The following is a 23813-nucleotide window of genomic DNA, read 5'->3' on the forward strand; positions in this document are numbered from 1 at the left end:
ACCCTGTGCCATTATCTCACAAGAGTCTGCTTTTCATCATTGCCCAGTTATGTGTCTTTTGATCTAAAGTCATTCTTTATTATACTGCTAACCTGGATCTCATTTACTTCTTCCTACTTTTCTGTTCTCATCCTTATCTCCTCCCCACCACAACCCGTTTTTTTTTTTTGTTTTGTTTTGTTTTTTTTTGAGAAAGAGCCTCAGTAAGTAGCCCTGACCTGGAACTCAGTATGTAAATAAGGCTGGCCTGAAACTCAGAGGTCTCCATGCCTACCAAGTGCTGAGATGAAAGGTATGTGCCATGGTGTTCAGCCAAGTATTTTTAATGTAAAGTCACATAGTAACCCTAGTACAACAGCAGGGGGTGACTTCAATACTATACTCACCAATTAATATGCCTTCCCAACAAAATCCAGAAGTAAACTAATTGAAAGCACAGATCTACCAGGCTTGACTAGCTAGACAACATTCTACCCAAACACTGCAGACCTGCAGACTTTATTTTAAAGATAGGGTCTCATCACATAGCTCTGGCTGGTTTAGAAACAGCTATGTAGACCAGCCTGGCCTTGAAGTCACAGAGATCTGCCTGGCTCTGCCTCCCAAGTGCTAGGACTACCATGCCTGGCACCACCAGCTTTTGACCAGAGTTAAAGCACCATGTGTGTATTCCCTCCATCAAGGTGGACCTAACCAGGTTGCAGCCATTACTCCTGGAATAGTCATGCTACTATCACATCAGGCGCAGCTCGCTCGGCAGGTCAGTTTCACAGTATTTGGGGTTCACTGCTGTGTTCCATTTTAAAAAAATATTTATCATGTATACAATATTCTGTCTATGCGTGTGCTTGCACACCAGAAGAGGGCACCCAGCCTCCATTACAGATGGTTGTGAACCACCTGTGGTTGCTGGGAATTGAACTCAGGACCTTTGGAAGGGCAGGCAATGCTCTTAACCACTGAGCCATCTCTCCAGCCCCAGTATTCAATTTCTGATGTCCCCTTTCAACCCTGATTTTTGTAGTAGAGCTGCAATGAGCATGGATGTGTATTTGTGGCAGGGGAGAGTCTTTTGGCTATATGTTTAGGAGTGGTATAGCTGGGCCATGCCATAGGTCTAGTTTTATTTTTCTGCCTGGAACACATAGAAATCTGCCTACCTCTGCCTCTGGGTGGTGGGATTAAAGCTGCACCTCCACACTCAGCTCCTGTCGGATACTGGATAGGTAATTTATTAATTGGCTGGGTAGCTTATACAGAGTTAGTCTTATTCTACTCCCAGCTTTAATAAAGGTTGAAGACAACCAATTAGCCCTTGTGTGGGGTGGGGGTGGGGGTGGGGAGTCTCTGTCTTGATTACAGCACAGACGGCATCATGGTGGGGAATGCATGAGAGCTGAGGGTCACAGAAAGTCAGAGATGGAGCTGAGAGAGTTAAACATCAACCTGTTACCTACTCAATCCCTTACAAGGGCAGTAATATTATCTGGCTTCATTAAAAAAAAAGATTCAAAACTTTATTTTTAACAGCTGCCTTTGTTACAACTTAAAAAGAATCTGGGAAAACTTCTTTCACCATATCCGAACAGTTAACAAACATGTACAGAAGAGCGCAGAGGCTATCTTTCCCATTTATCCAACTTCTAAGACACAGTGCTGTCCTGAGACACCCGGTATCAAGTTATTAAGGCTGCTTTAACCCAGATTTCTGAAGTTGTCCTTCACTTAGGAGGAGCAAGTGTTATAGACTCACTCTCTGGCTGGACTCCCAGTTCTGCACGAGATGTTTTATTGTCAGTGGTCCTCGGTTTCCCCACATGAACTACCATTTTCTCCTTTTTTCCCCTATAAAAGGTGAATCTAAACTTTCAAACAACATGATTTTGGGACAACCGCTGATATTCAAAACTCACTAACATTTATATTACACACATTCATAGGTAAGCTGTATTAACATCTTTATTAAACCTGAGCTGTTTCTTATGAACAGTTCCTCCTCAACACCGCTACACTGGACACCGTACTCAACACACATCAACTTTAGTATTGTTGGCCACCATTTCCTTTCCTCAAATCACTATTTTAGTTTCTTGTTTATGTCATGAGTTATTTTATGGTGATTCTGGTACATATAAAAATCTGATTTTACCCTTGTCCTTTTTTACACAATCACTTGGGTATATTAAAACAAAACTAAAACTCATCATATTTTTGGTAAACAAAATTTAATGCAACCATATAGTCAAGTAATATTTAAAAGACATTAGATACAACTTTTTAAAACTTTCAACTATGGAAGAAGTGCCATTAAACAAACACATAAGCATTACTGTACTACGACTGAACTGAGAACAAAGAAAACATTCTTTTTCATTGTGAAGATTCAAAGTGAAAGCAATGGGTGTGTAGCAGTTACAGTAAGGCACATTACAGTTGCTCAGTTCTGAGCCTTACCTTAGCTAGCTCTAGAAACACACACTTCAGGAGGGGTGATAAGGAAGAAGTGCTTTCTCAAGAAAGTCAAAAGAAAAAGCCTAGAGCAGAACTAATTACTAATGTAAGGATATAACAGATATAAATACCTAGCTTTTTTCACTATTAGATATTTCAACCAACCTTTATGAGAGCCTAATGAGGGTTTATCTGAGAATTTTAAAAGCACCTAGGTACCGAGTTAATGTAAACCAAGCAGCAACCTTAGTTAACGTTCTCTTTCTGCCAAGCAACTATAGAGTTGAAACTCACAAAGAATTTCCGGTCAGCTGGGTATGATGGCCCAAGCCTATAATCCTAGCACATATGAACAGAGGCAGGACTGCCATTGCTCAAGGCCAGCCTGGCCACATCCTGAGTTCCAGGTTAGCCAGGGCGACATTAAATCAACCAACCCACACACAAGAACAGCCTGGTATGGTGGCACATGCTATCATCCAAGCACTTAGGAGATACAGAAAGAACAAGTGGAGTTCAAGATCATCTTCAGCAAGAGTTCTAGGCCAGTCTGAGCTACATATGACTCTGACTCAAAGATAAAACCAACCCAGTTTCCAAAACAAAAATGAAAAATAAAAGCCCCCCCCCCTCCCAAAAAAAGTGTATATACCGCACAGGAGGCAGCCCTGCTGTTTATGTATGCTGAGTTTTATCTGACTGAAATGGCACTGAGGTTTAAGGCACAAAAATTAAAACAAAACTTCTTTGGAACGATATATAAAGTTATGACTTCACTATTTAAAAACTTAGGATCACCTTTAGCCCTACGTAAGCTTAATATCTTAATATTATTAATTACACACGTAAAAAGTTTCATATACAATATCTTAATATTTTCATTTATTTTGATGTATATGTTTTGCCTGTACTATTGAGTGTCTGCACATGTATGTGCACCATATGTGTGCCTGGTGCCTATGGAGGCCAGAGGGTATTGCTATGCTAGGAACTGAGTTACAGACACATGTGAACCACCATGAAAAGTACTTGGACACCTAACCCAGATTGTTTCCAAGAGAAGTACCAGTGCTCCTAACTGCTGAACCATCTCTCCAACCTAGTCACAAATAAACACTTTAAAATGTCTACAACGTTTTGAAAACAACTCTGGTATCATTAGTTTAAGTTTACACTCTTGGGAGTGGTGTCTGATGTGCATTAGGTGTGGCTATATTTAGTGACTCAAATCTACTGCCCTACAGGTCAGCCAGATAGCTTCATTCGGTTATGTAGTATCGTTGAGTTGCTTACTTACCTAACACAATAATGGGTGAAGTGATATAATTCTAGCTTTCTACAGAATGTTGAACAATTCCATTATTATTTTGACATGAGATTTTACATGGCTAAGTCTGGTCTCAAACTGACTAGTAGCCATGGCTGTCCTTGAACTCTCCTGATCTTCAAGCCCCACCTCCTTAGGGCTGGAATTACAGGCACTGCCACCGTACTCAGCTTCGCAAAACTAAGTCTAGCAAGGTCAAGTCATGTTAACTAGTAGTGTCTTGGACTGACTATGAAACAAAGCGGTCCACAGGAAACCTCTAGACATCATCTTATCACTTGGTACCACATAAAGTCTGGAGTATGTAGCCTTTTCACATATTTATCCCAAGATGTTAAAGGAACACAGAAGATAACTCCCTCTCTTCATGGATGGGCTCTCAAAGTGATTGTTAAAATCTATTGTCAGATCAGGAAAAAGCAGCACACACCTGGTTTGGACATGGACAAAAGCAGAAAACAACCTTTGTCTTTCCTGAGTTTCTGAAAATGGGAGTATGACTGGAGATACATAAACAATTCATACTAACCAGGAGAATCTATCAATTCACAAAGCATTGTCATCCTAAGTAGAATGAATGAATGTTCAACCATGGCCATGTGTGAAGCTTCTCAAAGAACTTTAGTCTAGAGTCATCAACTCTATTTAAGAGACAGCACCCCAAACAGGCAGCAGTGACAAGCTCATGTCCTCCCTGAGCATTTACATATTTTTAAACCTGATTCAAATGGAGTAAACACCTGGGTCCCAATCATCCATGAAAACAACTATGGAACCCAATTCATCTGTTAGTAAAGTCAGTGGGGATAGCATAGTGGAAGAGGCGGAACTCAGGCCCCCTCGTCACACACAAGGAGAAGAGTTAGAAAAGGATTCAAGTTCATGAAAACATGCATACAAAAAACAAGTGTAGTTCAGTGGTGGTGGTGCATGCCTTTAACCCCAGCACGTGGGAGAAAGAGGTTCGCGGCCAGCCTAGTCTACAGAGGAGTTCCAGGATAGTCAGGACAGCTAGACAGAGAAACCTTGTCTTAAAGAAGCAACAACAACAAGAAGAACAAGAAACTGTAATTTTCTGTTGATTCACAAAACATACCTTCAAGTTCTCTCCAGCTGAGATGATCACAATGGGCTCTTGTGATCTGAGCAGTCTGCTCTCTGACTGTAACCCTGCTGTTACCAGATCTGGACTTTCAGATGAAATGATTATTCTAGAAAACAGGTACTGGCTTCCATTTGTGCCTATAGCACCCCAAAAAGCAAAGAATCACCGCCAAAAGCTTGAGGCTAGCACAGACAACAGAGATCCTGTCTCAAATACAGAGTCCTCCAGAAGTGTTTAAATTTGGTCTTCTGCACTTGAATAGAACATGATCAACTAATTTTTTAATCTTATTATCTATTTCTGATAATGAAACTTCAAAAAAGTCATTTGGTGTTTGTGATGTATGCACATAACCATACTGTCTACCTATAAACACATACATGTAACTTAGAGGTGCACATAACCATCACCTACCAAAAGAAAACCTGACAGTTATGGGAGGACACCAAGATGGTTGATATGTCCCTTTTAATATACTAATTATACCCTAAAATTATGTTTCTTAAACCAGGACTTACCACTACTGCTTTTATCAAGAATTAGCAAAGAAAGATAATTAAAGGAAATTAAAATATAAGAAAGATAATTAAAAGAAGTTAAAATATCAATTGGGCAGCTTTAAAAATTTAATTTTCTAGGATTCGAGGTACTTTTGGGTGACTTTTAACATAAATTGCAACTACTCAATTTACATGGTTTTTAAATTACATAAAGAAAAATTCATTTGTTTAAACAAATTCTGATTTTTCAGGGTTTTTTTCCAATTTACTACAATAAACACAAGGATTATGAAAGATAAACATTACAAATTACAAGTAGATAATACTTTTACAATAGACAAAAATACTAAAATACAAACTTACTCTGAGAAAGTTTTTTTATATGGTGTATTTATGAATGGACACAATCTTACAAATATACATGAGAATAACAATTATCATTTGTAGAATCCTAAGCATTTACAAAACACTGTTGTTCACACACTTTACTGTTAAGAATTTCTGAATTAAACAGTTTCCATCATCTAACAAAAGTATAATGCAGGTATTTACTATAAAATTACAGTACAAATATCTCAATTGTACATCAGCTGTCTCTCAACTGACAGATAATTGTTTTCAGAATTGCGTATATAGTTATCAGTTAAATCATTTAAAATTTATGACTTGGATAAGTGTACTTTCTAGTATTTTTCTCAGAATTTATATTCCAATTAAGCACTGACTCTTAAGAAATGTCTGTATTATGCTAAGATGAGGAATAAAGTTTGTCAATGGTAGGCGTTTGATGATTAACTTAATTTTAAAAGAGCTCTAATGACACTATTATAGTCTCTGACAGGGAGTATATTGTGGTGTGAGAGACAATGGTGACTGGGACATTAAACATAGCAAGCCACCTGAGAGAGCCACAGCACTGTAAATAGTTATCTGTCCACACAGAAGTTACAGTAATTAGTTATGAAGTTGCAGTAATTAGTTATGACAGTTCCTGTTGTACCCACTTACATTTTTAAGAAAAAAACTTTTGAATTTCCCTTTGAAAACAGGTAAGCTTTATAAAACAGTGGTGAAAAACCTAGAGGAAAAAAACTTTTAATAGAAATTTTAAAATGCTGATCAATATTTTATACAATGGTTCTCAATAAGAGCTCTTGCTCAGAAGACCGGAACTGCTGCTGGCCAGCGTGGCTGGGCGCTAACTTACAAACAAGTGGCCTCACTGGAAAGAGTGGCCTCTGCTCTAGGCTATTAAGGAATTGGTGTAGAGATTCCTAGGACTGGTAGATGCTCAGAAGTCAGGGAAGAGATACTCGATAAAGCATCAAACTAGGAAGGTCAACTCTGCTGGGCTCGTAGGGAGCAAACCTATCTTTTTTAAAGATTCATTTCTTTAATGTACATATGTGTGTCTGTGTGAATTTATGTGCACCACATGCCTGTAGGTGCCCAGGGAGGCCAGAGAGTGTTGGGTTCCCTGGAACTAGAATTACAGGTCTTTGTGAACCATCTGATACTGATACTAGGAACCAAACCAGGGTTCTCTGCAAAAGCAGTATGTGTTCTTAAACACCGAGCCATCGCTTCAGTCCCAATTTGGTTTCTTTTGATGCACTGTCCAGATCCTGGAGACAGGTGTGCCCACATCCTGGCTCTGGAAAAGGAATTCAACTCCTCTGCTAGCTTTTAAGGGAGGACTTCAGTGAAGAACTCACAGATGATTCATTAAATACCCTGAGAACCAAACTGGATCACATTTTTTTTCTCTGATAGTTAAATTTTTTCCTTAGAGACTAATGTATGATTTAAATCTCCTTTTATATTTCCTACATAAGCTCACAAAAAAGTATTTAGTAACAGAAAATAGACTATGAAGTCATTAGATTTGATGTTTTATGGTAGCTGAATTGTCACTACATTTTTACAGCTAAAAAAAAAAAACCACCTTCAATGAAATTAACCAGTATGGGTAAGTCAGTGACAGATGTATTTAAAACTCGTTTCTTCCCCTTACAACGAATGCTAAACATTCTTAACATCAGGCAATTCAATGTAAATAAAGCTTCAGTCATACAATTTTTCTCTACATAACAGAAAAAAAAAAGAAACATTCCTAAAAGATGGTTCACAAATCCCTAAGAAGTTTACAGCTGGATGTCATTTCCTACCCCACACAGTTTCTCACAGATGCAAAAATATATCCATAGGCCAATTATTATTATTTTTTTTGAAGAGAAGGTCTTATTGTGTAGCCCTTGGTGACCTAGAACTTGTTATGTAGATCAGGCTGGACTCAAACTCGGAGAAATCCACTTGCCTTTGCCTTCTGGGTGCTGGAATTAAAGGTGTGCACTACTATGCCTGGCTTTAACCGCCATGATTTTAACAGCCCTCACCCCCAGTTACAGGAAAGAACTTATTACAGCTTGAAATACCGTTATTTTTGGAAAACGGCATCAGGGCTATTTCTTTCTTTCTTTTTCCACACAGCACAAAGGCGATGTGTTCTTACTTTAAAAGTTTCCTCTTGGACTGTGTGGTTTCTTGTGTGAGGTACCCCAGGTTTAGAGCTTAAAGCATTTCTCATTGTATCTATGAATAGTCACACAGCCATGATAGGACACTGGTCTGGGCATCGCAGCGACCCCTGTGATGATACTTGTTGCAGGATCGTAACAGAGAATAGTGTCTGTGGCTTCTCCGTTTTCTCGTCTTCCACCCAGGATGTAGATCTTACCATTGCACACAGACATACCACAGTTTTCCTGTTTAACCAAGTAACAAAACAAAACAAACAATTAACTACTGGAGATAATGGATTTGACAATAAACAGAAAAACAACAATACGTTTTAACAATACAAAAAAAGGAAATATAATATCATCTCATCTACCTTTGGCCCAACGCCTGTTATGCTGGGTATTTGCATGAAGTGAGTGCACTGTGAGTAACAAAGGCCAAGACATGGAGGGCATGGTAGACTAAAAAGGCTTTGACTAGCTCACTACAGTGCAGGGCAGCTATTGTAATTATCACATGATCAATGAACAGGACACTAAGTCCCTTGAGACGGACTTAAGCTGAAAAAAATGAAAACCAGTTTGTGTGTTTCTTTGGTTGGATTTTTGAGACAGGGTTTCTCTGTGTAGTCCTGGCTGTCCTGGAACTCATTCTGTAGACCAGGCTGGCCTCAAACTCTTAGAAATCCACCTGTCTCTGCCTCCTAAGTGCTGGGACTAAAAGGCACACACCACCACCACCCAGAGAAAAAAAGGTTTTAATCAAAGTAAACAAAACAAAACAAAACAAAACCCTGTTATCAGAGGTCTTGGTGGGGGACACAAATGCCACCAATAGTTTATTCTTCATAAAGAGATCCTTAGCCAAATTGTATTTGTGAGTAAATAATTACTAGGCAAAAAGAGCTATTCTTACAAAGGCACGTCTTTAAAAACAAAAATAAAGAATCTTACTAGTCTGTAGCCCAGGCTGACCTTGAATTCATAACAATCCTCCTGTCTCAGTACCCGCAATGAGTTCTGAGATTACAAACCTGCTTTCGGATTTTCCCTTATATAACAATTCTAAACTTTAACAACATTTTAAATATTTGATATACTGAAGAAGGAAAAAAATATTCATCACTGACTTAAAGTATTCCTCCTTTACTTAAAACAAATACTACATTTTGTGTGCAGCAGTGTATGAGCACACATGGGATGTGGAGGAGCCCAAGGGTGCTCTTATCTCCTACCATGCGGGGGGTCTGTTGGTCAGACCATTTACTTCACCTGTTCACTAATTCAGAAAAATATATTATCAACATGAACATATGCAAGATATACAGGAAATTAATTGCTAATTCAACAGTATCCTAAAGAAGGCTGAATTCCAACATAGGAAAGTGGTGGTTGTGCACGTTTGTAATCCCAGCTCTCAGGAGGCAGAGGCAGGAGGATCTCTATGAGTTTGGGGTCAGTCTGGTCTATGAAGAGAGTTTCAGAACAGTTAGGGCTGTTACACAGAGAAACCCTATCTCAAAAATCCAAAAAAGAAATAAACATTTAAAAAACCAGGGCAAGGGCTAGAGATGGTTCAGGGCTTAAAGAGTATTCGCTGTTCTTCCAGAGGACCCACATTCAGGTCTCAGCACCCACACTGGGCAGTTCAACTGCCTGTTCCTAAGTCTGGTTCCAGGAGATCTGATAACCTTCTCTGGTTACCAACGGCACCTGCATACATATAGCATACATTCACACAGACCCATAAATAAAAATAAAATCTAAAAAGAAACATATAAAAACTAATCCAGGGAAGTATAAAGAAATGGCTTAGTGGTTAAGAGTACTTGCTGCTGTTCTAGAGGACCCAAGTTCAGTTCCCAACAGTCACTCCAGGGGACACAACATTCTTTTATCTGGGAACACTCATACACATGGCATGCACAAATAATATACACATGCATGTGTACGCATGCGTGCACGCACACACACACTCTCATGCCAAATTATAACAAGGATTTGGTAGACGGCTCGCTAATTAAAAGGTGTTTCCTGCCAATCCCAGCAACTTGTGTTCCATTTCAGAATACACAGCGGGATCCTACATGTTGCCTTCTGACCTCTACATGTGCTGACACACATACAAACACCCAAACAAATAAATAAATGTTAAAAAAAAAAAGCCCTCAAAACCTAAACTCATAAGGGATTCTGGCACTGTAGTACACATCTGTAATCCCAGCTTTTTGGAGGAAAAGGCAGATCAAGCAAAGTTCAAGGCTAGTTCCAACTGCCTGAGAACCAGTCAAAAAAAACCAAAACCAACCAAGCAACAAAATAAAATAAAGACTTTAGGAGTATGCAACTGCTACGGATCTCTGTGAGTTAAAAGACAGCCTGGTTTACAAAGGGAATTCCAGGACAAAGATATACAGAGAACCTGTCTCAAAAAAGCCAAAAGTTAAAAGTGAAAATAAAAGAAACAGAGGTTAAAATAAAGTCACGTAAAGATGAAAAATACACAGAGAATCTTGATACTGTATGTTATTATGTTCTCTTTGAATTGTTTGAATGCTGAGGAGGGAGCAAGAGCTGCTAAAAGATACTTGCTTATAAATGCTACAGAATTAATCCAAGGTAGGTATTTTGAAAATACTTTGACTTCACAGTTGAAGTCAAAAGGTATGTTACTTTGGAGAAGAGATTTTGCTTTTGTTTCCACAGAAAATGAGAGGCTGTGGATTTATTCAGAGTTACGAAAAATCCAATTTGATCAATCCAATTTGATCAAGAACGACCACCTGAGAAATCTCTGGCAGGAATAGATGGCCCAGATGTCTGAGTTCTTTATCCAGAACAAGTTCAAGACTGCTGCCTGAGATGACCAAGACTCACAGGATACTTCAGTCAGGACTTAATCATAACTCTAAATTTTCCCCATAAGATTATCAATGCCCCCAACCAGCTGGAAGTAGCCTGGAATACTACGCCCACATTCCCAAAAAATGGACTGGATATTTTCCTTTTCCTTTTTTTTTTTTTTTTTTTTAAAAGAGGGGGAATGGTGTGGGAGAATTGTCTGTAATCTGTCAATCATGTTTTAAATAAAACGCTGATTGGCCAAGCAGAAAGTATAGGTGGGAAAACCAGACAGGAAGGAGAAATGATGTAATGAGAACAGGAGAACTCTGGAAAGGAGGAAATTGATTCCTCCCACTCCTGCCCAGACCACTGAAGCAGCAGGATGTGATCTGCACCACTAAAAAAGGTACTGAGCCACATGGCTAACACAGATCAGAAAAATGTGTTAATCAAGATGTAAGAGTTAGCCAGTGAGAGGCTAGAGCTAATGGGCCAATCAGCTTTATAACTTATAGAGATCTCTGTGTTATTTCTTAGGGGCTTGCCGGCTGGGGGGTACCGGGTGGGACAGAAACCCAAACAAGCAGGCCTGGCCCCGTCATGTTACGACTCAGTTTGAATACTACAAAAGGAGTGGGGAAAAGGTCAGTTCTGACCAAGGTAACCTGCGTTTGTTGTTGAAAGATGAATAAAATTACAAGTACAGAAGGTAAACAAAGCATCATAGGTTGAGGGATCAACACAAGCCAATACAAAATAACATTGATTTGTACTGAAAATAACAATGCAATTGGAATAAAGTTACAGAAAATTAAATTAAAACAAAAAACAAAAGCAATGAGCTGGGCATGGTGGTGCACACCTTTAGTCCTAGCACTAGGGTGGCAGAGGTGGGTGCATCTCTGAGTTTGAGGGCAGCCAGGGCTACACAAAGAAACCCTGTCTCAAACAAACAAACAAAAAACCATAAAGAAAAGAAAAGAAAAAAAAGCAACTACTTTGATGGAGGCGGGTCTTCTATCAATCTGTTGATTGCATTGGTTAATTAATAAAGAAAACTGCTTGGCCTAATAGGTTAGAACATAGGTGGGTGGAGTAGACAGAACAGGAAGAAGGAAGTGAGGTAGATGGCTCAGACAATTGCCCTGCCTCTACAACCAGACGCGATGAAGCTCCAGCCCAAGATGGACATACGCTAGAATCTTTCCGGTAAGACACCACTTCATGGTGCTACACAGATTATTAGAAATGGGTTAAAGCAAGATGTGAGAAAGAGGCTGGAATTAATGGGCCAGGCAGTGTTTAAAAGAATACAATTTGTGTGTTGTTATTTTGGGGCAAAAGCTAGCCGGTGGCCGGGAGCAGGGCGGCAGGAAGCCGGCCCGCAGCCCCTCACTACACTACTTATTGGCCTTTTGGCTAAGAGCAAGTGAAGAAAACAAAGATGAGACAACAGAGGTCTAGAATGAGGAGGTGAGTTTTGGAGTTAGTTCAGCAGATTTCCAATCAAGGGCCATGAGACTTGCTGGAGGATAACTGGCAGCAAACAGGGTTTGAGAAGCTACTAGACAAGACAGGACTCAGGACAGCTCCAGTGTGTGAGCCTCACTCTTTTGGAGACAGGGAAAAACCTAGGGCAGTATCTGAAATGTCTGGACAGAGACAGCAGAAGAATAGCAGATTCCATTGTACACCTGCAACATGGACAATGCCACACAACTGGTGGGAACAGGAGCTGGAACAAGGTGAGTCCCGAGCAGCAAATGAAGTAATTCAGGAGTAAACTAGAGTTAAGTCAGGGGAAAGAGGCTAAGCAACATTAATACTGGCTGGTGACTTTTAAGAATGTGTCCTTGGCTGGGCGGTGGTGACACTACCCAGTGCATGCCTTTTAATCGCAGCACTTAGGAAACAGAGGCAGGGGATCCCTCTGAGTTTGAGGACAGCCTGGCCTACAGAGCAAGTCCCAGGACAGGCTCCAAAGCTACAAAGAGGAAATCCTGTCTTGAAAAACCAAAAAGAATGTGTCTTTGGAGGATGGGTATGGGGTGCACCTTTAATCTCAGCATTCAGGAGGGAAAGGAAAGCAGATCTGTGAGTTTCAAGCCAGCAAGGACTACATAGTGAGATACTTTCTCAAAAAAAGGAAGAAAGAAAAATAGAAAGACAAAATCCTGCCAACTAATCAAAAAAAGAAAGGAAGAAGAAAGAAAGATAGATGGAAGGAAACAAAGAATACATTTGGGAGAGCAGACTGGTTCAGGGGTTAAGAGCACTTGCGTCATTTGCAGAGGGCTGGAGTTTGGTTCCCAGCACCCACACATCAGGGGGCTCACTACCATCTGTAATTGAAACTACAGGAGTGCTCCCCACTCTGGTCTCTCTGGGCACCCACATCCCTATGCACACACTAACATGTGAGAAGAGACAGATTTCCAGTATCAGAAGCAGCATTTTGGTAGTAAAAGGAAAGTGAGCAGAGCCAAGAACCCAGAAGCTGGGAGCCTTTCTGGGAACACAGATAAAGGGAGCTGCAGTCTCAGGTCGAACGAATGAGGCCTGAGCACTATCATCTCCTTTACAACAAAACTATAAGCCTCTAAATAAAGGGCCCTAGTCTGATCTCTCCTCTTCTGAAACATGGAAGAGAAATGGCAGAATGGGACAAGATTTTGAAAAATGAAGGCTGAGGGTTTTTTTTGTCAAAAAAAAAAGTTACTTCATGTTGGGTTGATAAAAAGAAGTTAACCTGCTAAAGTTAATCCTTGGGGCAGAGCACGCACTTCAGTGTAGTGTTTACATGTTTACCTAGTGCTCACGAGGCCCTGGACCCAAATCCCCAGCACCACAAAAAATAAACCATTAAAAAAAGTTAAAAAAACAACTCCTTAGAAGGGAGTTTAAAAATTATAAAATATTTGAAAAGTGAAATTCAAGTAAATAATCATGTCGCTTATTTCCTCTTCATTTCTGTTTGGACTCTGTGCTATTACCTGTCGACTGAATGTGTTCTGTACATGCATCCAGTAGTCTTCAACTGGGTCGTAACAATACACTGCCTTGGTCAGTCCACCAGCAACGTAGATCAGGTTGTTCAGAGAGACAGCTGTTATGCACCTCTTAGCAATTGGGATAGCTGCACGAAGTAGCCAAGAATTGGTTTCTGGATCATAAGACTGAACCTAATAATACAGAAAAATATAAAGTAAGATGTCTAAACAAATATGTAAATTTGCTTTAAAAATGTTAATATATATTAACATGGTTAAAAATCAAATGCCATTAATTCAAAGAATTAAATGAAGTTAGTCTGATTTATAAAATTTATGAATTACCAGCCAGTGGTGGCACATGCCTTTATTTATTTATTTATTTATTTATTTATTTATTTATTTATTTATTTTTTTGGTTTTTTGAGACAGGGTTTCTCTGCAACTTTTTTAGAGCCTGGCCTGGAACTAGCTCTTGTAGACCAGGCTGGCCTCGAACTCACAGAGATCCGCCTGCCTCTGCCTCCCGAGTGCTGGGATTAAAGGCGTGCGCCACCACCGCCCGGCTTGGCACATGCCTTTAATCCCAGCACTCGGGAGGCAGATCAGGCAGATCTCTGTGAGTTCGAGGCCAGCCTGGTCTACAGAGTTAGTTTCAGAATTGGACCCATAACTATTAGTAAACCCTGTCTTGAAAATAAAAAATAAAAAAAATTAAATTAGGGCAATTCTTGCTTCTTGGTGAAAGATAAAACTCCTTTGTTTAAAAACAAAAACAAACAAACGACCAAAAAAGCCTAAGTTATTACCATCAAGAAGAAGACAGTAACAAAATACACACAGATTATTTCCAAGAAGAATGGTCTCCATGTTTACTAATGTATACTAAAAGTAAATCTAAGTTTTTCTGAAATTACTTTATGTATCATGTTTCAATCTGAATAGAATTTCCTTATGCTTTTAGGGAGTCCTTACTTCAAAAGAACCTCAATTTAATTAGTTTTTGCTTTTTTTGTTTGTTTGTTTTGGTTTTTTGAGACAAGGTTTCCCTGTGAAACAATCCTGGCTGTCCTAGAACTCACTGTATAGACCAGGCTGACCTCAAACTCACAAAAATCCACCTGCCTCTGCCTCCTGAGTGCTGGGATTAAAGGCATGCGCCACCATTGCCCGGATAGGTAACTTTATCTATTTATTGCCACAGTGCCCAGGTGGCGGTCAGAGGACAGCCCACAGAGCAGGTGCTCTTGTTCAGCTGTAGGATCTGGGGATCGAACACAGATCAGCAAGTTTAGTGGTTAACATCTTTATCACCTGATGATATATTAACACTGAAATTTCATTATCACCACTACACCAATTAGCCATTGGGTATCCTTCCTCAGAATAAACACGGCGTTTCCTGAAACGCCAGGAGGGCACATGCTCCTCTGTCCCTGAGTCAGATGAACTGCAGCTACTTTGGACCATCCCCTACTTACACTATAGTGGCAATCTCTCCTCTTCCTGTGTTCTAAAAGCCAAACCAAATATACCCTCCAAAGGTCTAAAGACACTACCTAGCTGGGAAGCAGCACCATTAGTGCCTTGACCTTTGCTCTTCATTTTCTGTGTTGCATGTAAGTTTTAAATCCTGTAGATGATAGGAAAGTTTTTCACTCTGAGATGGCCTCATTTCAAAAAGGTTTAATCACATTTGTTACACATAACAAATTACTGGCTATATATTATGGTGTCACTGTGGCAACTTAAAATCCAGGGCTTTTCCTTCAGAACAGGACACCAGACCATTTTTAAAAAGACTCCTCACACTTTGCTACCTAGCCATCTATTATCTCCTCAACAGGCCATCTGTCTCCCTTTTGTATACAGTACGGGAGCTTTCTAAGCACACAGCTTACCTTATCAGAACAAGTATTATCATCAGGTCCTCCACCAATCACAAACAATTTTCCTATACAGCTTGTCACTGCTGGAGAGCTCACTGCTTCTTTAAGCGGCGCAACTTCTGTCCAACGATTTGAAAAGGAATCGTAACACTCTACACTGCTAAGTCTGTTTTGCCCATCATAGCCTCCGACAACATACACCTGTATGTAAAATGCAGGAAAAAGAATCTTATTAGCAAGTCTAAAACTGTTTATCTGCTCAGTTAAAAATAGAGGATCCCTCTCATTCAAGGCCTCTACAGCTGCAACTACAGTGTATTAGCTCAGTTTTCTGAGACTCTGTCATTTCTTAGCAATCCCGACTGACTCCCCCACCATTACAGAGCCTTTTCTGGCACGTTCCCTTTGGCGACATTTTCATCACACAGGCATGCTGAGTATTTGTTTACCTTACTGTATACCTGTGCTTTGCCTATGAATGATCATGTTTGTTCTGTTTTATCCCCTTTGAAGAACAAATCTTTACCATACCGCAGGGAATAAGGTTTCTCAAGTTTTCTTCACTCAACAATGAGATATTTGACTATAAAGTAATAAAGCTACGCAACTCTAACACCAGTTAAGAGTCATTAGTGTGAGCTCTCTGAAAGCAAGGCCTATCTTTAGCAGCTATAGCAGCTAGAAAAACACCCAAGACTCAGTGAGCTCAAAGCTCTCAACATTTTTCATGAATAGTGGTGGGTCAATACCTTTCCATGGGAGCCGACGGCATAAACAAGACGTTTAGTGAATAGCTTACAAGCAGAGAATTCCTTGTGCATCATGGGGTATATTAGAAACTTTTAATCAAGCACGTTTAGTGAATAGCTTACAAGCAGAGAATTCCTTGTGCATCATGGGGTATATTAGAAACTTTTAATCAAGCATTCCAGTTTCATACCCACATTTCTTTTTTTAAAAAATATTTATTTATTCATTATGTATACAATATTCTGTGTGTATGTCTGCAGGCCAGAAGAGGGCACCAGACCCCATTACAGATAGTTGTGAGCCATCATGTGGTTGCTGGGAATTGAACTCAGGACCTTTGGAAGAGCAGGCAATGCTCTTAACCTCTGAGCCATCTCTCCAGCCCCCCCCCCCCCCCACATTTCTTTTAGTAGATAATTATCAACTCTTTAGGCCACTTCTAACTAACTGTGAAGTTCAACTGAGTCTTCCATAGAACCTCTCATGACTGCTCTTCCTTTAATCCTAGCACTCAGTGGGCAGAGGCAGGTGAATTTCTGTGAGTTCCAGGCCTGTCAGGGCTACACAATGAGACTCTGTGTTGAAAAACAACAAAAAACAAAAGAGTCCCAAACCACTACTTCACAGATCAGATTAAATAATGGTAGTTGATGTTCAGAACCCAAAATGTAATATTTTTTGACACAGTGTTACTGTGTAGCCCAGGGTGGCCTTGCACTTGTGATATTCCTGCCTTTGCCCCCAAAGCTAGGATCACAGGTGGAGCATCTTGCTTGGCATTCAGTTGTATCTATTTTAATACATTTGTTAGCTATAGTCTATAAAAGATTTCCTATAAAACATGCTGGTGAGGGGACTGAGGAAATGGCTCAGCAAGTCACAGGGCTTGCTGTGTAAGCATAAGGATCTGAGTTCAAATCCCCAATACCCACATAAAAAACAAAGCAATGCCCTGTAACTGCAGTGCTGTGGGGATAGGGCTTGCTGGCTAGTACCCTGCCTCAAAGGAATAAGGTAAAGTTATAGAACAAGACATCTGACATCTTCCCCTGGCCTTTGTGTGTCATATATGTGTCCAATTGAAAATTAAAGCATGCATAACACACACACACACACGCACACACACACACGTTGAGAGTTTATCTTAGTTTTATTCCCTCTTGCACAAACAAAGAAGGCTAAATAATACCACTTAAGATAAACATTTTTCTGCTTGATTGCCAAAGTCAGTAAAAGGGAAAAGTGGACTAGACACTGCCTGGTTTTGTATCTGATATAATGTCTTTCTAGTTCTTCTTAAGCACTTGGATTCCAATGTGTGAGAAATGTGCTGTACTGCCACAAATTTCAAATTGGAGGAACAAAATATCTATTCAAAAAGTACAGTGTCATATTGTTTATGTGTTTAGTTTATCTTGGTTAGGAATGGAAGGAAATACCATTTGAAGCCAGAATACCCAGAGGGAAAAGCAAGATGCAGCTGTGGCATTTCTTCTGGACATATACCAACAGTAGTATGAAAAAGTCGTTTCTCTTACTTTACCAAGAAGGACAGCCATTTTGTGGCGCCATCTGCCTTTATTTAGAGAAGCAACTCTGATCCAGATATTTAGCTGTGAGTTATAAATCCAGACATCACGGCTGTTGATTCTTCCACCTTCAAATATAAAACAATGCACATTCGGCAACGTCACTCAATACGACCAAGAGATCTATGTCACTAGCACATAGGTAAACAAAGCAGAACTTCCTCATTCAATCTGAGAAGTTCAGAACTAGCTCAACAAATAAAGGAGGAACCTCTATAGCTTAATGGAAAGAGTTTAAACTCCACCAGCTGTTTTCATGAGAAACAACGACCACAAGCTCCACAAGAATAAAATACAGATGGTGAGTTTTACAAATCAGGTCAGATAATTACAAATAGCAGGATTATTCTAAAGACTTTTCAAAAACCATACAAAAAAATCAGGTGTATGTTGGAGTGTCATACACTAGGTAGTAAAATAATCTGCAAGGCTAATTAAGTTATTTGTCAATCAACAGATTTCAAAGAATAGATAGATACTAGATATACTTTTTGAAAATCTGTCATTTTGCGTGACTTTTAGGACTATATCATGTATAGTAAATATGTTCAACCTAATAATTTTACAGAAAAATTCCAATTAATAAAACTTAGGGAAAGAATTTCAGAAAACAGGCAAATTAAACATGATTAATTGTATAAAGACTTCAGACTTTATAGTTTATAATGATCTTTTTAAAAAAAAACACAAGGAGGTAAAGTTAAGCCATAACAAGGCTGGAGAGGTGGCTCCATGGTCAGAGCCCCATGGAGCTTACAACTGCCTGTAACTTCAGCTCCAGACCTGATGACCTCTTCTGGCCTCTGCAGGCACTTCTATGTCTCTCCCACATGCATGCACGTGCACACACATTCACTTGTGTACACATACACACACACACACACACACACACACACACACACACACACACACACAGAGTTAAAACACATATACTCTAAGCATATGCAAAAGCATTAAAATATCATGACCAAAAGCATTTTCTGGTAGACTTTTGTAAATCATTCTAGTTTTACAAAAGGTCTTTTCATTTTTGTATAAACTAATTTGCCTGAAACATCCATTTCACACTCAAAAAGGTATTATTACTTTTAAAAAACAGTCAATCTGGGGGCTGGAGAGATGGCTCAGTGGTTAAGAACACTGGCTGCTCTTTCACAGGTGCTGAGTTCAATTCTCAGCAACCACATGGTGGCTCACAACCATCTATAGTAAGATCTGGTGCTCTCTTCTGGCATAAAAGACAGAAGCATAAAAGCATACATGCAGATGGTGCACTCAAACATAAAATAATTTGATTAAAAAAACCCAGCCAACCTATATCCAAATCAAACATAATAGCTATTGCAGTAATTACTTATTTACCTGAAACAAGAATATCATTCCTTAGTGCGCAGACGGCATACTCTGATTTGGTAAATTCTGGAAGCTTGGCCAAGGACTTCCATTCTCCTGTTACTGGATCATAGCACTCAGTGTATGGAAGATTAAATCCTCCAACTCGTTCACAGCCTCCGACCACAACTATCACCTCTGAATAGCCAGTAGACCTAAAATAATTATTGTTAAGAATGCAAAAATAATTGTAATACATTAAAATACATTCAAGGACCTAACAACAAACAGAACGCCATGACAGGCAGCTATGTTTATTCTTACAAACAGCACAGGCTGAATTATTTACTGTGAGGACATTTATCAGTGACATCATTACTGCACAGAAAATCTCTACAAGGGATTTTTTCAAAAAACATTATTTTGGTTAAGATATGTTTTCCTGCATGTATGTGTGTGCACCATATGTGATACATACAGAGGTCAAAAGACAGTGTTGGTATTGGATACCCTGGAACTAGAGTTAGGGATGGCTGTGAACTACCATGTGGGTGCAGGAACCAAACCCCGGTCCTCTGAGAGAACATCGTGCGCTCTCAGGCAATGAGCCATCTCTCCAGCCGGTCTCTGCCATTAAACTATTTATTTTTTAAAACAGTCTCAATATATTGCCCAGGCTAGCTTAAAGGACACAATCCTCCTGTCTCAGCTCCTGACAGTACAAGTGAGTAATGTAAGTGATTACAGTCACCAAACCTCACAACAAGCCTGGTTTGTTTTGTTGCTTTGGAGACAGGTTCTCACTATGTAGCTCTGGTTGTCTGGGTGGGAACTTACTATGTAGGCCAGGCTGGCCTGGGACAGATCTGCCAGCCTCTCCTTCCTGGGTGCCGAGATTTAAGGCAAGAGCCACCACACTGACTTTATGGGTTTTGACTTCTGAAACCTTTTGTTTTGTTACAGTACTAGAGTCTGAAACCAGGTCATTGGGATTCTAAGGCAAGAACTCTACCACTTTTAATTGTTGCTAACTCTAAAATAAATCCATAGTGTATGTATCTAAAGAGCATTTCTTTAGAAATATGTTATTTTATGTGCAAGGTCCTCAAATGCATCCAGCTAGGGATATATGAGATAAAACAAAATTAAAAAATATCTGCAAGTTGGGGAGCTGGAGGGATGGCTCAACAGTTGAGAGCACTGGCTGCTCTTCCAGAGGTTCTGAGTTCAATTCCCAGCAACTACACGGTGACTTACAACCATCTGCAACGGGATCTGATTCCCTCTTCTGGTGTGCATGAAGATGGGTCACTTACATACATTAAGTATTTTTTTTAAAAAAAAAAATCTGCAAGTTAAACCATTGAAACACCCTGGCACACATGTACTTGTTAAAAATGGAGGTATGTGACTTTAACCTTAGAGACAAAACAGTTCTCAGGTTTGTAAGATATGACATCAATTCACTGTGTTAGTTAAAGAAAGACAGAATTGGCCAGCCATAGAGTAATTACATGAAGAAGCGAGTAAAAGAAAAACATAATAATCACAGGAGTGAAAATACTTGCTGCACCCATTCAAATTATTGTCTTAGCAATACTGACTTGAACAGTGCTAGTTCTTTGGCAAGAAATTATGTTGAGTGAGTTTCTCAAGCTACTAGCTCTACCAACTTCCTGTAGTGACCTAGCAACACACTGAGCAGGTGGCCTTAACACACCAACCTGTAGCCAGGTGGTGGTAGCACATGCCTTTAATTCCAGCACTTGTGAGGAAGAGGCAGGCAGATCTCTTGTGAGCCAGCCTGGTCTACAAGAGCTAGTTCCAGGACAAGCTCCAAAGTTACAGAGAAACCCTGTCTCAAAAAAAAACAAAAAAACAAAAAAACCAAACAACAACAACAAAACAAAACAAAACAAAAAAACCCCCAAAAAACAAAAACAAAAAACCACACTAACTTGCTTGCTGGCTCTTCTCTTTTCTCTTCTCTTTTTGTATGGTACTGGTTTTGAACCCAGGCCCCTGTGCATGCTGGAAAAGCATTTGGCCACTCACCCTTATCCTTTATTAGTGTTTTTGACACAGGGTCTCATTATTATTGCTTAGGCTAGCCTTGAGGCCATGGTTTGTGACTCTCTGGTCTCAGCCACAGACTAGAAGACGAGCGAGTTAATCAGTTTCTCACAGCTAACATTAGGTCTGCCCCTAAAGACAATCTGACCTACTTGTTTTCTAAATTTGGCGAGGACACAGTTCTGAGTCTGCATGCCAGGGCCTTCTGCTGGGAACTGCACCAGACCAGGCAGGTGGCTTTTATAAGGAAACAGATGCAGTAACTGAGACTCAAAATGTTTACTTTTTTAAAAGCAGCAATTATTTAAAAATTTATCATCAGGAACTAACAGGAGATATGCTTAAATACTGAGCCACAATGATGTTCTTATTACTTAAAAGTTAAAAAGTTGAGGCAGACCATGGCAGCACACACCTTTATTCCCAGCATTCAGGAAGCAGAGGCAGGCAGATAAATTACAAAAAAAAAAAAAAAAGCAAAATGCTTTATCCAATAGTGTATATTATCCCTGGGACATAAGAATATACCAGATTTTTTTTTCTTTTTCTAAGTTTTCTCCAACTGGTATAAAGTACTATATTCACTTCCTATCACAGCCCAGTTTAAGAAAAACAAAAGGAAAGTATCACATCTCATAGGGGGCACATTTGCTCACAGATAACCATCAGAGAAACCAGAGCTGTTATACACAGACTGTTCTCTTCAATGAAAGCGATGTGCGTGCCTGTTTTCTACCTAGAAGGTTGGAGTGAATGTTGTTTATAACATGGTGTCTTTTACTATTCTGTAGAGCCAGGTTTCTCTGTCAATAGAAGACATTGTTCTTTTAGGGGTGATGGGTGGTGGTGGTGTTCAAGACATGGTTTCTTTGTGTAGCCCTGGCTGTCCTGGAACTTGCTCTGTAGACCAGGCTGGCCTCAGACTCACAGAGGTCTATCTGCCTCTGCCTCTCAAGTGCTAAGATTAAAGGCGTGCATCACCACCATTGGGCTAATATAACTCAGTCTTATGAAAGAGGTGCCATGTGTTTTGCAAAGGAGTTTACTATTATGCTTATTACAAACCCTTCCTCCCTAGACCCTTATCCTGAGCATTTTGAGTCACCAGAACCCATTCTTGTGAAAGTATTCACAGGTACTTTGCAAAGGATGTAGTCATGCCTTAATCTTTGTTGTGATAACTGTCACATGGTTAACTTTTTTTCCAAAGTTGCACTTTGGAATAAACTGCTTAGGGTCAGAACTACTTGGCTAACTAAACCCTTCTTGTCTCGTCCACTTGTTTCTCTGCTGGCAGTAGCGCTCGAAGGGTCACACACAATATTTTGCTATTAATGGCCACCACTACTTGTTTGATCAGCCTAACATGGGGTGAGGTTTTCAGTTAATACCTTTCTGCTTGGAGACTCTACTCCCATGTGACACTGTAACGTTGACCCATGTCCTAGAGTTGTCTGGCTGACGTAGAGGTTTATTCTGACTGAGTGACTGGGCCAGTGATATATAAATGCAAATCCTTGAATTGTTTTTAATCTAAGTATCTATTGTTCTATTTTATCAATAAAGACTCGGGAGCCAGATGCTGAGGTGAAAACCTGCTAGCTCAGAGAGGCAGAGAAAGCACCCAGCTGCTTCCTCCTTCACCAGCTCAGAAAGAGCTTTCTCCTATGCCACCTCAAACAAAGCCTCCTCCAACCACGTCCTTCCCTTCTCCTTCCTGTGCATCCCTCTATCCATTATCCTGACTTCCACTCTCTATGGCATTTATTTTCCTGTCAACCGGCTGCTTGCTCTGCCTCTTTACTTATCGATAATTTATTTAATCCTGTTTACAATATTCAAGCAAAAAGTTCTTGGATTAAAGGCGAGTGCTAGGGCTGAGCCACACCACAGCTAGAAGCAGGTTCCTCCAGTAAACAATGAAATCTCAGGGTTCACAGTAGGATGAAGGTCAGGTAGACGAAAGCTCACAATGAGTATTTTATGTAAAGAGCCTAATTTCAAAGGAGCGAAACATGTCATAATGGTGAACCATGTGTCCAGCCACAAGGGAGAGTAAGATGCACTGAAACAGGCATGCAGAGCACCAAGGTCAAGAGGTGGTTCTGCTGCCTACTTCTGTGGTCACGGCAAGCTGGTGCCACAGCTGTACTGCCTCTAAAATGAACAGACTTATTAAATAATCATTAAATCTCCCCCCCCCCTCTCACACACACACACACACAAAACTTTTTTGGTAGGTTCTCATATAGCCCAGTTTAGCCTTGTACTTGCTATGTAGCTGAAGACAACCTTGAACTCTTCATCTTCCTGCCTCCACTTCTCAAGTACTGAGAAAACAGGTGTGTACTGTTAGGCTGCCCCAGCTCCAGCAAATAAATCCCCCCCCCCAACACACACACAGGCACAGAGGAAAGAGCAGGCAGGAAGAAGAGGAGACCATA

General features: G+C 40.0%; 1 protein-coding gene across 3 annotated transcripts in view; it reads right to left on the minus strand.

Annotated features, from left to right (window-relative positions):
- Positions 1–2206: 2206 nt before the first annotated feature.
- The window catches only part of Klhl24 (kelch like family member 24), a 36987-nt gene continuing 15380 nt past the window's right edge, over positions 2207–23813 (minus strand). For all 3 annotated transcript variants that reach the window (XM_038344961.1, XM_038344964.1, XM_038344963.1), the window contains exons 4-8: positions 19327–19511; positions 17914–18032; positions 15638–15826; positions 13740–13928; positions 2207–8148 (exon numbers count right to left, since the gene is read on the minus strand). In XM_038344961.1, coding sequence (XP_038200889.1) covers positions 7948–8148; positions 13740–13928; positions 15638–15826; positions 17914–18032; positions 19327–19511 — 883 coding nt within the window. In that variant the 3' untranslated portion in view covers positions 2207–7947. The remainder of the gene's footprint in view (positions 8149–13739; positions 13929–15637; positions 15827–17913; positions 18033–19326; positions 19512–23813) is intronic.

Source organism: Arvicola amphibius, chromosome 10 (assembly GCF_903992535.2).
Source record: "Arvicola amphibius chromosome 10, mArvAmp1.2, whole genome shotgun sequence".
Taxonomy (NCBI): domain Eukaryota; kingdom Metazoa; phylum Chordata; class Mammalia; order Rodentia; family Cricetidae; genus Arvicola; species Arvicola amphibius.